The 14341-nt window shown below is 49.5% G+C and overlaps 1 protein-coding gene and 1 non-coding gene across 3 annotated transcripts in view; both read left to right on the plus strand.

Moving 5' to 3' along the window:
• Nucleotides 1-3396, plus strand: part of SMAD7 (SMAD family member 7) — a 29315-nt gene extending 25919 nt beyond the window's left edge. For both annotated transcript variants that reach the window (XM_037508540.2, XM_037508541.2), the window contains exon 4: nt 1155-3396. In XM_037508540.2, coding sequence (XP_037364437.1) covers nt 1155-1693 — 539 coding nt within the window. In that variant the 3' untranslated portion in view covers nt 1694-3396. The remainder of the gene's footprint in view (nt 1-1154) is intronic.
• A 10211-nt stretch (nt 3397-13607) lies between these two features.
• LOC119243912 (U6 spliceosomal RNA) lies at nt 13608-13714 on the plus strand. The gene has a single exon (XR_005124896.1). It is a non-coding gene; the product is annotated as a U6 spliceosomal RNA (small nuclear RNA).
• Nucleotides 13715-14341: the final 627 nt, after the last annotated feature.

Raw genomic sequence — 14341 nt, forward strand, 5'->3', positions numbered from 1 at the left:
TGTTAACAAATACAAGACTTCCGGTCTCCGCCCTGCCACCACAAACCACAGCGTTCCTGCAGCTTGGCCTGGCTGGCTGGGCTGGGGAGATTTATGTTTCCCACTCTGAGGCCTGCCCCTCTGGCTCCTGCTTAAGGAGGAGTCAGAACGCCAGCTGTTGGGGCTCCCTCTTCATCCATAAGGATCCCCCTTTAAAGACCTCCAAGTGCCCGAGTAGGACAGTCACCTTACAGAATCACCCAGGTCTCCCTGAGGCCCCAGGAAGAAAGTCTAGGAAAGCCTGGGTGCGGCTGCCAGGGGAGGGTGGAAGCAGGGGGCAGGGCCCCAAGTCCAGATGCTTCTGGGCAGGGAAGGGCGGTGGAGGGCACTCCAGGAATGGTGGTACCCATTTGAGACACGGAATCTGTCTGGACTGCAGGAGCTTCATTAAGGGAGTCTGGGTCAGCCCTGATCTGTGTTTTGTGATTTGGCATTTTGACATGAATTCGACCTTTGTGTTCAGAGTGGCTACAGACAGACACACTGAGAGTTGTTTTTCTGTTGGGAAAATAGATGTTTTTGCCCCAAACTACCTTCGTTTTATTTTCCTAAGATACACTCCCCTGTGACCAAGAAACTGATTTCAGAATTGGGTGGTGAGCTCAGAGACCACAGAGTGGGTGGGCCTGGAGTCTGAGGCTCTGCTTCTCCGGCTCGATGTGTCACCCCTGGGATTCTAGCAGCAAGCTCCCTGGTCCTGGTTTTCACAGGAGGATGACCAGGGAGGCTCCACAGAACAGCTAGCCTTCAAGGTTTCATCCAGTTGAGAAACTAGTTGCAGGCTGTCCATAAAGGCCTTTTCTAGGTCGAACAGCAGGGCCCTCCTGGTGTCTGAGCTCTGTGGGATGGCGTCTCCTTCGGCCAGGTGGGCACGTGCCTGGTGTCCCGAGTCCTGAAGGTTGGGGGTGTGGCCGGATCCCTACTGGTCCAGGGTCAGGGTCTCTGGTTCCCGGTAGGCTGGTGGAGGGTGTGCAGCACCTCTGGCCCGGACATCCCCTCCTCCCGTCCTGAGGGCACAGTGGTTCGGGGGTGGCATGTGTGTGTCTTGATTCCAGGAGGAAAGGAAAATGCCTGTCCCCGTCCCCACCAACAATGTCCACCGTTGTGTTTTGTAGATTCCCAACTTCTTCTGGAGCCTGGGGATCGGTCACACTGGTGCGTGGTGGCATACTGGGAGGAGAAGACGAGAGTGGGGAGGCTCTACTGTGTCCAGGAGCCCTCCCTGGACATCTTCTATGATCTACCTCAGGGGAATGGCTTTTGCCTCGGACAGCTCAATTCGGACAACAAGAGTCAGCTGGTGCAGAAAGTGCGGAGCAAAATCGGCTGCGGCATCCAGCTGACGCGGGAAGTGGACGGCGTGTGGGTGTACAACCGCAGCAGTTACCCCATCTTCATCAAGTCAGCCACACTGGACAACCCGGACTCCAGGACGCTGTTGGTACACAAGGTGTTCCCCGGTTTCTCCATCAAGGCTTTTGACTACGAGAAGGCGTACAGCCTGCAGCGGCCCAACGACCACGAGTTCATGCAGCAGCCGTGGACTGGCTTCACCGTGCAGATCAGCTTCGTGAAGGGCTGGGGCCAGTGCTACACCCGCCAGTTCATCAGCAGCTGCCCGTGCTGGCTGGAGGTCATCTTCAACAGCCGGTAGCCGCGTGGGGAGAGGACGGAGCGCGAGCCGAGCCGGCCCGGTCCAAACTACTTTGCTGCTAATGTTTTCCTCCTGAGTGCTTGCTTTTCATGCGGACTCTTTGGTTGTTTTTCTACCCCATCTTGTCGTTCTTGTTTATGTTCTGCTTTGTTTTGTTCTTTGAGAAATAGCTTATGGAAAGAATTGTCGGGGTTTTTTTTTTTTTCCCTTGGGCAGGAGGAGTGGTAGGGTTGGCAGAACATCCAAAATGAAACGGGGAAGCAAAAGTCAGAGTACCCCAAACCCAGTGTATGAATGAGGATCCCTGCTTGGGGGGGTCATTGTTTCGCTTGCTGGTCTCTGTGTGTGTGTGTGTGTGTGTGTGTGTGTGTGTGTGTGTGTGTGAGAGAGAGAGAGAGAGAGAGAGAGAATGTCAGGTGGGGGACCCTGTGCTTGTGTATTTCTTCCGGAAAGCATTGTCTCTCTTGCCCTTTGGACATGCTCAGAGGGTAGAGGCAGTACCTGGGCGAGCCCTGCTGTGGTGGCTGTGTCAGTAGCTGCCAGAAGTAAGGCTCTTCCACCAGCCTGGGGGAACGCCCGGCCGCCTCTCCCTTACTGCAACCCTGGCCTGTCCGCTGGCTTCTTAGAAGCAGCCCTGCTAGAGACCAGAACCAGTCGTTGCCATTCTTGTCTTAACACCCTCCGGCCAACCCTCCTGCCTCCTGCCCCTGCCACTGTCCTGTCTTTTTTGGCCATCTGCTCCTGGATCTCTCTGAGATGGGCTTCCCGAGGGCTGCCAGGGCAGCCCCGTCACAGTATTGCTCACCCAGTGCCCTCTCAGGTGCGCGCCCCCCCTCGCCCCCCCAGCCTCTCCCCTGCCCTGGTTACATCAGGTTTTTCCCGGACTCAGAAAACCAGCTCAGCACTTTCCTCCCTCCCCAGCCTGTGTGTTGAGCTCTGCTGTTAGACCAGCGAGGGGTGCACCCCTGGGAGGGAGACTCTCAGCAGGCCCCGTCCTGGGCTGACACCTAACTCTTTCATTTCTTCTACGACTCATACACTCGTATGATCCTTTGACACTGCTCTTAGCTCAATGAGCATGTTTAGACTTTAACATAAGCTATTTTTCTAACTACAAAGGTTTAAATGAACAAGAGAAGCATTCTCATTGGAAATTTAGCATTGTAGTGCTTTGAGAGAAAGGACTCCTAAAAAAACTGAGATTTATTAAAGAAAAATGTATTTTATGTTATATATAAATATATTATTACTTGTAAATATAAAGACGTTTTATAAGCATCATTATTTATGTATTGTGCAATGTGTATAAACAAGAAAAATAAAGAAAAGATGCACTTTGCTTTAATATAAATGCAAATAACAAATGCCAAATTAAAAAAGATAAACACAAGATTGGTGTTTTTTTCTATGGGTGTTATCACCTGGCTGAATGTTTTTCTAAAGGAGTTTATGTTTCATTAAACAATTTTTAAAATGTATACTTGATTCCATGTTCTCCAGCTCCTTTTTCTTTGGGGTGGAAGGGCGTGGGGAGGGGCATCCGTCAGAATCCAGGTCATTTGGGGGCTCCCTAGCCCAGGTCACTCGGTTGGGAGAACTTTCCCAAAGGGAGACACCCAGAACGGCCTCGTCTACCCTAGCTTTTCTTCCCCTTAGTGGGCTAGAAAGACCCATGGCTGCACAGACCCTCCTCTTATTAAACAACAAAGGCTAGACAAGTGGCCCTGGGGTGCAGCTAGCCCGTGTCCCGAGTGTGTACTGGGGCAACCTCGAGTTATAAAAAGACAAGCGATTTTTCAAGTCAATGAGGAAATAACCTCGGGAGATAGGACAGGGCGGTGTAGGCCCGAGATTCTAGGTCCACTGGTTCTTGCTTGCTAACTCCTCACTGGCATGGAAGCCTGAGCCCACTGCGCCTTTCCCAGAGGAGGGTCACTTTGCCAACCCATGTTCTGGGGCAGGTACCCTGAGAGCTGAAACCCTGGAATAGTGGTGGGTGGGGGGGTGGCAGGGGAGGCGGTGGGGGTGGAGGCCAGACTGCCTCCCCTATCCTTCCCAAGTAGTGTCCCCACTACTCAAGGTCACCCAGTCCAGGTCCTAATCTGCAGTCTCCCCTCTGGACTCTTCAGTGACTGACCACTGCTGTCCTGGGCTGCTGCAGCCCCAATGGCACTTTCTGGTAAAGCACCTCTTAGCACTGTGCCCCTGGGGCTTCTGCTGCTTGATTGAGCCAGGTTTTAGGTTCAAGGATTTGTACCATACATGGTTCCAAAGTGGGCACCAGAAGGCCACCACTCCTCTAGGGGTCTTGGACTTGAAATCTAGGAAGGGGGTCTCTGAAGTGAGTTAAGATTGTCAATATCAAACTGGTACAATTAAAAAAACCTTTTTGAGGACCGAAACAGGATTGCCAATTTTTTATTTTGCCAAATGACACAAAGCAGCAGAGAGGCTACTGGTAGCACCACTTCATTCAAGGGAATTATAATACAATTGGTAGTAAGGAGCACTAATACAGAGGGTTTATGCTCCAGAACAGTGCCAAGTGGTCCTCTGGGCCAGTTTGTTCGTGGGATGCTGCAGGGAGTTCACAATCTCTCAAAGCAGCTTTTTGCTTTTTATCACTTGAACTGAAAACTGCCTCCATTTATTCTAGTTCCGTAACCCCAAAGAAGCGTAAAATCCCATCTTTGGAAAACACCCAAAGAAGGTTCTAATTAACTCCAGGGTGGTAGGGGTGGGGGTGGAAGGTGTTACATTAGGGAGCTGTCAAAGTCATTTCAGTTTGCTCTAACTTGCATCAGCATGCCAGGAAGCTCATAATAATAATAGTTACCATTTATTGAATGCTTAACTAGGTGCCAGGCGTGATGCTAAATGTTTAAGGGAATTTAATCCTTACTAGGACCCTCTGCAAAACTGGAAGCTTTGAGAGGTTAAAAGACTTGTCCAAGATCACTCTGCCAGGAAGAGCTTAGGCCAGCAGGGTCTGACTCTGGATGGAGTGGTCTTCTCGGTCCATGCCCTGTGGAACTGTTTATATTTGATAGAATCTGGTGTGACGCCAGGCCCTCAACTGGAAATTGGGAGGTGGGCCACCATGCCACCCCCTGGCCTGGCTGTTTGGGCAAGGCCTATGGATTCTGGGGGCAGGAGCTGTGGCCCTCTGTTATCTGGACTTGACTTTCAGCCTGGGGAGGAGGGAAGGAGTAGGTTTTGCATGGGGGTGCGAGTGGATGCTGGTGGGTTGGCTGGCTCCAGATGGGCAGGAAAATGGACTCAGGAGAAGCCAGGCATTTGCTGGTGGCCTATACGCCTCACCTGGCCAGAGTGGCATCAACCACAGGCATCGCCTGAGCCCCTTCAGTGTGCAGCACTGCCCTGGGGGGAGGAGGCCATGCTGCCCTCAGGTGATGCTGGAAGACAGCAGGCCTTTACTGAGTGGGTGTCCAGAAGCAAAAGTGGGATGTAGCCACTTCCCGGGACCACCCTGGACCAAGCCTCGTGTGGGTCACAGGTGCTCACAGAAGAGGCGGTCTTCCAACCCTGGTGGAGTCTGGATTACTTGGAGGGAGATGACACATTGGAGAGAGGTTTAGCACCTTCTGGTTCTCCTTCCTTAGCTCAACCCCTCAAATTTCAGAGTGTCCTACAAGTTCTGCCCTTCGCCCTCTTCTTAGCTCATACCTTCTCCCAGGGCAGCAACCTCGCTCTGATGATGGCTTCATCTCCCCTCACCTGTGGATAGCTCAGGCACACGCCAACCAGAAACCTGTATTCTCTCACCTTGCTTACCCCGTCCATTCATCAAGAAACAAAAAACCAAACCCTTTCTGCCCCGCTTCATCCTTAATTATGAAGTGCAAGCATCTCTGGTTTTCTCTATCTCCACAGGTATGATTTAGTTCAGGGCCTTCTAGCATCTTCTCTACCTTCCTTCCTTTAGTCCAAGTGACCTTTCAGCATCTGCCTCTGCAACCTCACTTGTACCTCCCACCCCCAAGGCCCCAGGCCCCAGGCATGCAGGGCCACAAGCAGGTCCTCAAACACGCCTTGCTTTCACCTCCATGCCAGTGTTTCTCAGGCCCTTCTACTGGCTGTCTCTTCCTTATCTTTCAGGATGCAACGGAGACTATACCTCCTCCAGGAAGCCCCCTCCCCCTGTCCACCGCTTAAAACATTTTGCTCTAAGGAGATACCAGTAATATAGGATTCTGCCTTAAGTTCTTGGTGCTCTGGCGTCTCGCCTGGAGTCCCAGTTAGGATCCATTGCCCTAACAGTTCCTGGCACAGCTCACTTAGAGCTTGTCCTGTGGCTTAGCTTGGACTGAGGATAATAATAACAGTAGTCAGTATTGTGTTCCAAGCACGGTCCCATGGGGGTTGTTCCAAGCCCTTTGCATTGCCATAACTCCATCAATTGTCCTTACAACCACCCTACACGTAGATACCATTATCATCCGCCCCATTCTGCAGATGAAGAAACTGAGTTTCAAAGAGTTGCCCCGAGGCCCCCCAGCTGGTAAGTGGTAGCGTCAGATTTCCTCACCACTGTGCTATCTGATCTCCGTGGGCAGGCCTGGGTGAAGGGGTAACTCTGTTGGGTACATGTTGTTTCTAAAACAAACTCTGGTTTGGAAGGATCAAGCTGGTCTGATTGCTGAGAAACAGAAAAAACGCCCTACCTTTGTATGCACCAAGGGTCTTCCCAGCTATGCCTCCCTGGCGCCACACCTCAGCACCAAGCAGGCAGGCATTTGAGGTCCCCTCCACCCAGTGAGTGATCTGCCCAGGACACCCCCAGACCAGGAGAGCCTGTGGAGGGAGGTTGGAAGAGGGCCCAAGCCTGCAGTAAATACAGACCTCCGGGGAACCCAGGCAACACCCTTCGTCCACCCACAGAGGGGCTTTGGGCCAGTGCAACACTGTCAGTGCACAAGGTTCCACCGGGACTACAGGGGTGTTAAGGCAGATGAGACAGGGAGTTTGACGTGAGATAGGATGTGACTTGGGGTGCTGGGTTTTGGAGTTGGATACACCAAGCTTCAAGCATCCTCTTGGCTAAGTCACTTGACCTCTCTTAACCTTGGTTTCTGAAACATAAAATGGGCACTATGCCTGCCCCACGGGGCCAAGAGGGGGATTTGTGAAAAAATTCCCAAAGGACCTGGCCATGTGACAATTACGTTGTCTAGCAGCTGACCACCTTGACCTAAAAAATGGCCATTTTGGGCCTCCCTCGTGGTGCAAGGGGTTGAGCAAAGCACTGTGAAGCTATCTGCAGCCTCTGCAGCACGAGTTCGATCCCTGGCAGGTCAGGGAGCTGCCCACGTGGCGCAGCAGACCTCTCCTGTCTCGCCCGCTGCTCTCCTTGGCAGTGTATTTCAGTCAGTCTGCCTGTTCTGTTCCCTACTCTGTCTCTGGTGAATCCTCTCCCCTTGTACCTCTGGCCTGTACCCCAGTTCTTGTATGCATAACTAAATAAATCTTTTTAAAAAATGGCCATTGCATCTTGGATTCACTCGATGCTCAATTCAAGGCAGCGTGACTAGGCCATTTGAGGCCCTGTCTTGTTTCCCTGGACTCAGGTGGGGCTGACATTGCTGTTGTGCGTTGCACAGCAAGTGGACTCAGCCAATTGGCAGTAGCTACTTGACTTAAATTCAGTGTTGGGGTGACCCCTTCCTGCTCAAGCAAAGCCCTGTCCAGGCCAGAGCAGGAAGTGAAGGCAGGCAGCAGCCAGGGCAGGGGGCTGGGGTGCCCCCTCGGGAGGAGGGAGTATGGGCCCCAGGCTGTGCTCAGTGAGCCCCTAGCAGCCTGCCCAGTCCCTGGTTTCCTGGCGCTAGAGCAGTAGGCCCGAGCTGCCAGCTCAGCAGTTTTCCCAACCCAAAGCGCCCCCCTCTCTTTCTGAAAGTAATGATTTTCTAAAAATGGATTCCCTCCCCTCCCCCAGCTGCAATTAATCTACTGAAGACAAAGTGGCCGCCGGAGGAGGTCCCTGGTGAGTTTGGACCGGTGAGCGCTTTGATTAATGTAGGGACGATTTGCTGGCTGGGGGGTAGGGGTGGAGGGGGAGAGGTGTAAGAGTTGGGTGCAGTGCGGGGCTATGCTCACTGCTGCGTCCGTGGTGCTGCTCGGAGCCATAGAGAGTAGGAGAACTGGGAGCTTCTTTCAGGGAGCCTAGATGGCCTTCCTGGGGTCTGAGATGGAGTGGAAGGGTCTCAGACCCCAGCTCTGACGTCATCCCATGGACCCGTGTGTCCGGGGCCAGGTAAAACTGATAAATAAACCCAGCGCATCTTTTTGGAGCTGCCAATTCGGCAGGAGCTTGCGGGGAGATAGAATATGATTGTTCATCCTAAGACAAGCCCAGGTATAGCCTGTTGTAGAATGGAAACCGGACATGAGTTGGTGAGAAAAGCAAGATACTTCCAGGATGTGTCACTGCTCCTGGTGTTGCTTCGGCAGTAGTTCCAGGCCCCGGTGGAGTCTTGGACTGACAGGCAGCTCACAGAGGTCCTGGAGGGAGAAATAAATGTGTCTCTTAGGGCAAACTATAGCTCATTCATAGATAACAATATGCATTTGTTCTCAAAAGGCTCAACATTCTCCTAATTCTGGTGAAAGCTCTGATTAGCCCCATTTTAGAAGAAACTGAGGCTCAAGTTGTCAGTGACTTCCGCACGTCACCTGTGAGAAAGAGCAAAGCTGGGCAGTTCTCTCGAAGTCCACCCCAGAGCTCCTTTTTCTAAAGCATGACCCGCCCTCACCTGCTCTGTCCAAGGCCCCTTTTAAACTACCTTTTCTCCACTCAGCCTGCCCGGGTCCTGGCAGTAGCCAGGGAGAAACCGTGTGCTCCCCTGCATGCCTTGAAGTATGTTCTGGGCTTGTGACTAGTTCTGGCCAATGGGCTCCTTCTGGGTTAAACTTCTCCCTCTGCCACAGGACCTGGAAGATAGGTTTTGAGATGACAGAGGCAGAAAGAGGAAACAGTCTAGATTCCCGAATCTCGGCCTGAGAAAGCCAGCTGTCCTGAGCAGACCACATGAGTGTGCAACAAGAACTTGTTAACCAACTGTGATCTGGCGGTTTGACGATCCAGATGAATCCACAGCTGGTCCCTGCACTCAGGGCTTGGCCTGATCTGCCTGGCTTCTTTTGTGGTCTTGTGTCCCCATCATGGTTAGGAGCTCCTTGAGGGTCAGGCACCAACTCTCATATGTACTAGATGCCTTCACAGCACAAAGTCCAGATCCGAGCTTGTAGCTCTGGGCTCAGTAAATATCTGCTGTAGTTGATGTGGGCCCCTCCTCCAATGGTTGCCAGAGTACAGTCTCCTTGCTCTCTCACAAAAACCCCCTTTTGTCTGCACCTGTGTTCACCCCCTACCAACCACTTGTAGCCCTCGCTCCACCCTCCTCCCCAAACTATCCATCTCCACAGGAGCAAGATACAGGTCTAGCCCAGGCCAGTGTCAACTTAGACCCATGTCCTCTTGGGCTCCTTCCTCAGCCATGGAGAAAGTTTCAGAGTAGAACTGTGGCTCTGCTTAGCCTGTTACAATTTTCTTCACAGCACTTTCTGACATAATATGAATCGTATGATATACATGTTTAGCATTTTATTGTACGTGTTTATTGGTTTGGCCAGTGCCTAAGTCCCCTAGCAGAGGGTAAGATCTGATCCCTGCACTATTCCCAGGATCTAGAAGAGTGCCCAGTATATAGTGGCCCTTGATAAGCATTCCCTAGATGAATCAGTGTTGACTGACTACTAGCTTTCCAAGCAAAATATATGCATTCAAGTTCCAAGAGAAATCAAATTTCCCTAAGAAAATTGGTTTTGAGCTTGTTTTGTAGTATCTGTAAAAAAGGAAAAGTGCATTCTTATATTTTTCATCCAAAACATGAATGCAAAAGATGACCTCTCAGAGTGATCGTAACAGCGACGGCCACACCATCGCCCTAATAATGATAACAGCCTGTATTTACTGAAGGCTAGGCTAAGTTTGTGCCAGGTGTTGTTGCTATCTCCGAGGGAAGGGTTGTCATTATCCCATTTTATAGTTGAGATGGAGGCCCAGGGAGGACTAGCAGTTGGAGAGCAGGAGCTCAGGTCGGCCTAATTCGCAGCCCTTGCTCTGAGCACTGAGCCCCAGCTGAAGGCTGCAACTTCAAAAGAGCAATGTTCGGGGGTTCTTTACTCAAGGCTATGACACATCCAGAGACTCACATCCCACTGAGACAGCTCGAGACTCCAGGGTAATCTTTGCCAGGACGTTGCTCTGTGGCCTGGCTGTCCTGTCCCATCAGGGTCTGGAATCTTTGCTGCGTCCAGGCCTCGTGTCATCAGCACCAGATCTTCTAATGACACACCGCAGCCAGGGAAATTACAGTGCCCGGGAGACTTGTCCTGGAGGCCCTGCCCAGGGTAATTCCAGAGCAAGAGAGAATGCTGGGAATAACAAGAAAGACAGGGTCAGGCTGCCAGCCTTGGATAATGGAGTGGTGTGTGGTGGTTACAGGGCATGGGGGATGGAGAATTTTATTTATGCGGGTTTTTTTTTTTTTCACATTAAAAAAATACTGAAAAAAAATCAAAAGCAGAACTTATTCTTGAACTCATGGTGTAAAATCATGCTTTCCAGTGAAACTCTCCAGAGGGGACCACTATCAAAGGAGACTTTTCTGAATTTGGCCTCTACTTCCACATCTGTGCATATACAATCCATACACGTGAATGGTGTCTTGTTATATACATTGGCCTGCAATTCACTTATGTCACTTGATGACACATCACAGGCACCTCTGAAGATCGTCCATGCCCATGGTTGTCTAGTATTGGAGTTGAATTTAAAATATGCTAATTAGTATTCATTTAAAAAGTACCACTTGAAATCCAGGATGAGGCCCTCCTTCGCTCCAACTCCTGTGCCAGCTCCCACCTCAGCCTTTGCACAATTTCTTTTGATTTCCATGTACTAATTCCAGCAAAATTTCCATGTGCTAATTCCAGCAAAACAGGGGGCACATTCCTATATAGCCCCAATAAAATTCCCTGGAAGAGAGTCCCCTTCACCTTGATTGGCTGACTTGAGTCATGTGCCCATTCATGAAACAGCCACTGGAGCCAGAAGCCACTGATTGGCTTAGTCTAAGTCATGTGATCCAGCCCTGCATAGAGTCAACTTCACAGAACCTCAGCACTGAGAGTGGGGCCAGATGGATCTTGTGTTGGCTTTTCTCTCTTCTCTACTGATACAGACCCATTCTCTGCCCATCTCTGTGGCCTGGGAGGGTAATCCCATGGATGCTGCCACTTGGGATTCCCTGTGCTTGGGTTTCAGGTCAGGTTTGGCCAATGGGGAGTATAGACCAGAGGTTGGAGGCCAGTAGGAGAAGAGAGGTCACGGTGCCACCCTCTAGCCCTGCTTTGGTGATGCAGCTGCTGAAACAGCTGGCTCCCTCCCTGTCTAGGACTTCCCCACTGTGTCTCCCACTTTTACATGGCTGCAGGGATGCTGTTTCTTCCCTTGGCCTATGTAATGGCTCCTGCCATGGCTAGTCCAAGGGCAGGTCACCTTTACTAGTCCCTTAATCCGCCCTCCACTTGTTAATATTGTTAAATAAAGTCTTTTCTTTTGAGCAAATAAATAAATAAATACATAAATAGTATCACTTGATACGAAATGGGAGTGGAGGCATAGGGCAACCAGTATTCTTTTGTGAGGATGGTGGGGATATAAATTGGTTTAAACACTTTTGGAAAGCTATTTGGTGGTATCTAGTAAAGGGATGGGTAATCAGAACTGAGTCAGAAATGCATCCACTGGGACTTCCCTGGTAGCACAAGAGGTTAAGACACAACATATGAAGCGATCCGCAGCCACGGCAGCACGAGTTCAATAGCCGGCCAAGGAGATACCCACATGGTGCAGCAGACCTCTCCTGACTCCCTTGCTGTTCCCCTCAGCAGTGTATTTCAGTCAGTCTGCCTGTTCTGTTCCCCACTCTGTCTCTGGTGAATCTTCTCACCCCCCACACACCTCTGGCCTGTACCCCAGTTCTTGAATGCATAAATAAATAAATCTTAAAAAAAAAAAAAAGAAATGCATCCACTGCATCCACCATAAGGCATTGCAAGAATAGTCAGGGCAGCGCCATTCAAACAGCTACCCATTGGAAACAACTCAATTTTATCTATCAGAAGTAAAATGGATTTCTTAAAAAGATGCAGTTTATACACTGCATGTCATGCAGCAATGGGGATGAAAGAACTACAACTATACACAACTACAGAGCGAATCTCACAGACAGAAAATGCTGAGCTAACGAAACCAGACACACAAAAAACTTCCCTTTGTATAAAGTTCCATTTGTATAAATTTCAATGTCAGGCAAAATGAATCTATGGCGTTAGATGTCAGAAAGGAGGCATGAGAGGAACTTCTGAAGATGTTCCTTCTAAATCTACAGGCTGTTTACATGGGATGTTCAGTGTGTGACAATTCATCCAGCTGTACACTTAACAATTTGTGGGCTTTTTGGTTATGGCCTATTTTCTAAACTGGGGCTTCATGGCAGACAGTCCCTTAAAAAAATATCAGTCTTGCATCCTCTACATGTGCCCTTTTCTTTCTCTCTTCCAGGACCTAGTGACCCCACATTTATCAGGTGGGGCGGCCATGCTGGCGTGGAACCCCTGGGACCTGGTGGCTAGGCTGGGGGAGGACTCAGGCAGCACTGCCCTGCAGGTTTTGACCATTGACAGGGGGGACAAAGAGGTTTATGATGGGCAGCGAGTGATGGAATTTCTAGTGTCCTAGTTACTCGTAATGGTACCTTAACTCATTTTTTTTTTTTAACAAGATTTATTTATTTATTTATTTATTTACACAAGCACTGGGTACAGTCAGAAGTGCGGGAGGGTGAGAGAATTCACCGGAGCCAGAGCGGGGAGCAGAGGAGGCCGACCGACGAAATACACTGCTGAGGGGAGCAGCGGGCAGCAGGAGAGGTAGGACCCTCTCCAGCTGCCGGGGATCGAACTGGTGCTGCAGAGGCTGTGGGCAGCTTCACAACCCAGCGCTCAATCGCTGCGCCACCAGGGGAGACCCGGTACCTTAACTCTTAACTAATAATCACTACTACTTATACTACTATCATTTCTAATAGTTAATATTTTCTGAACACTTACAAAGTGCTTGGCGATGTGGCTGGTGCTTTCTATACTTTGCTCATTCTAGTCCTGTCAGCACGTCTGAGTGAAGTTATGTGTCCATTTACATATCAGAAGCTCACAGTCATACTGCGTGCCCCCTACCTACAATATCCCACCAGCCCCTGCTTAATTTTGATGATTCACTTGTTCATTTGAAGACCTACTATGTGCCAGACACTGTTGGGCACTGAATGTGATTTACTCTGTACAGTGTCTTAGCAAGTTAGTAATTGGGTGCTTATCCAAACCAGTATTACTGATGTATTTCTCATGTTGGGGGGAGTTCAAAATAGGTATTTCATTTGTTTTGATATTTATTTATTTTTATATTTTATTTATTTATTTATTCATTCATTTATACATGCACTGGGTACAGTCAGAAGCGCGGGAGGGTGAGAGAATTCACCAGAGCCAGAGCAGGGGGCAGAGCAGGCAGAAGGACCGAAGTACACTGCTGAGGGGAGCAGCGGGCGGCAGGAGAGGTCTGCGCACCATGTGGGACCCTCCTCCGGAGGCCGGGGAGCAGCCGGGGATCGAACCGGCGCTGCAGAGGCTGCAGGCGGCTTCGCAACCCAGTGCTCAACCGCTGCGCCACCGGGGAGGCCCTATTTTTTTTCTTTAGCAAGTTATGTTAGCTATTTTAAAATTGGAGACTAAACTAATAAGGAAAAAGTCTTAAAAATGTTTCTCTTCAGTGCTCACTTTGGCTGCACATATGCAAAAATTGTGATGGTACAGAGAAGATGAGCACGGCCCCAGAGCAAGGATGACGTGCAAATTTGTGAAGAATTCCATATTTTTAGGTAAGATTTGGAAACAACCCAAATGCCCAAAAATAGATGACTGGATGGAGAAGGTGTGGTATATACACACAATGGAATACTATTCAGCAATCAGAAAAGATAAACTTATGCCATTTGCAACAACATGGATGGAACTAGAAAGGATTATGCTCAGTGAAATAAGTCAGGAGGAAAAAGAAAAATATTAGATGTTTTCACTTATAGCAGGAATATAGGGGAAACAAATAAAGGATCAGGGAAAAAATAATAACAATAAAAAACAAAACAAAACAAAAACAAACAGGCAACTATAAATCAGAGACATTCTGCAGGGAGGGGAAGGGAGAGGGATCAAAATAAAGGTGGGAAGAGCAGTAGGGACTATGGTGATGGTGCACAGGTGGTGGGAATTCCATGGGGACACACCTGAGAAAAGAAAGCAGACATTGTAGAAAAATGAACAATGATGTAAAATATATATGAATAAATAAATTATAATAAAAACAAAACAAAACAATATCTTCCTCTTCTTTAGCCAGTCACCAAGATCAGGTTAAACATCTGAGCATCCATTTCAGACATTTAAAGAAATGCTTACGTGCTCACCATAGAGTAGGTGCACAAAGAAAATTTGTTAAATTGCTTT

Source organism: Talpa occidentalis, unplaced genomic scaffold (genome assembly GCF_014898055.3).
Source record: "Talpa occidentalis isolate TD23 unplaced genomic scaffold, MPIMG_talOcc4v2.1 talOcc4.13, whole genome shotgun sequence".
NCBI lineage: Eukaryota > Metazoa > Chordata > Mammalia > Eulipotyphla > Talpidae > Talpa > Talpa occidentalis.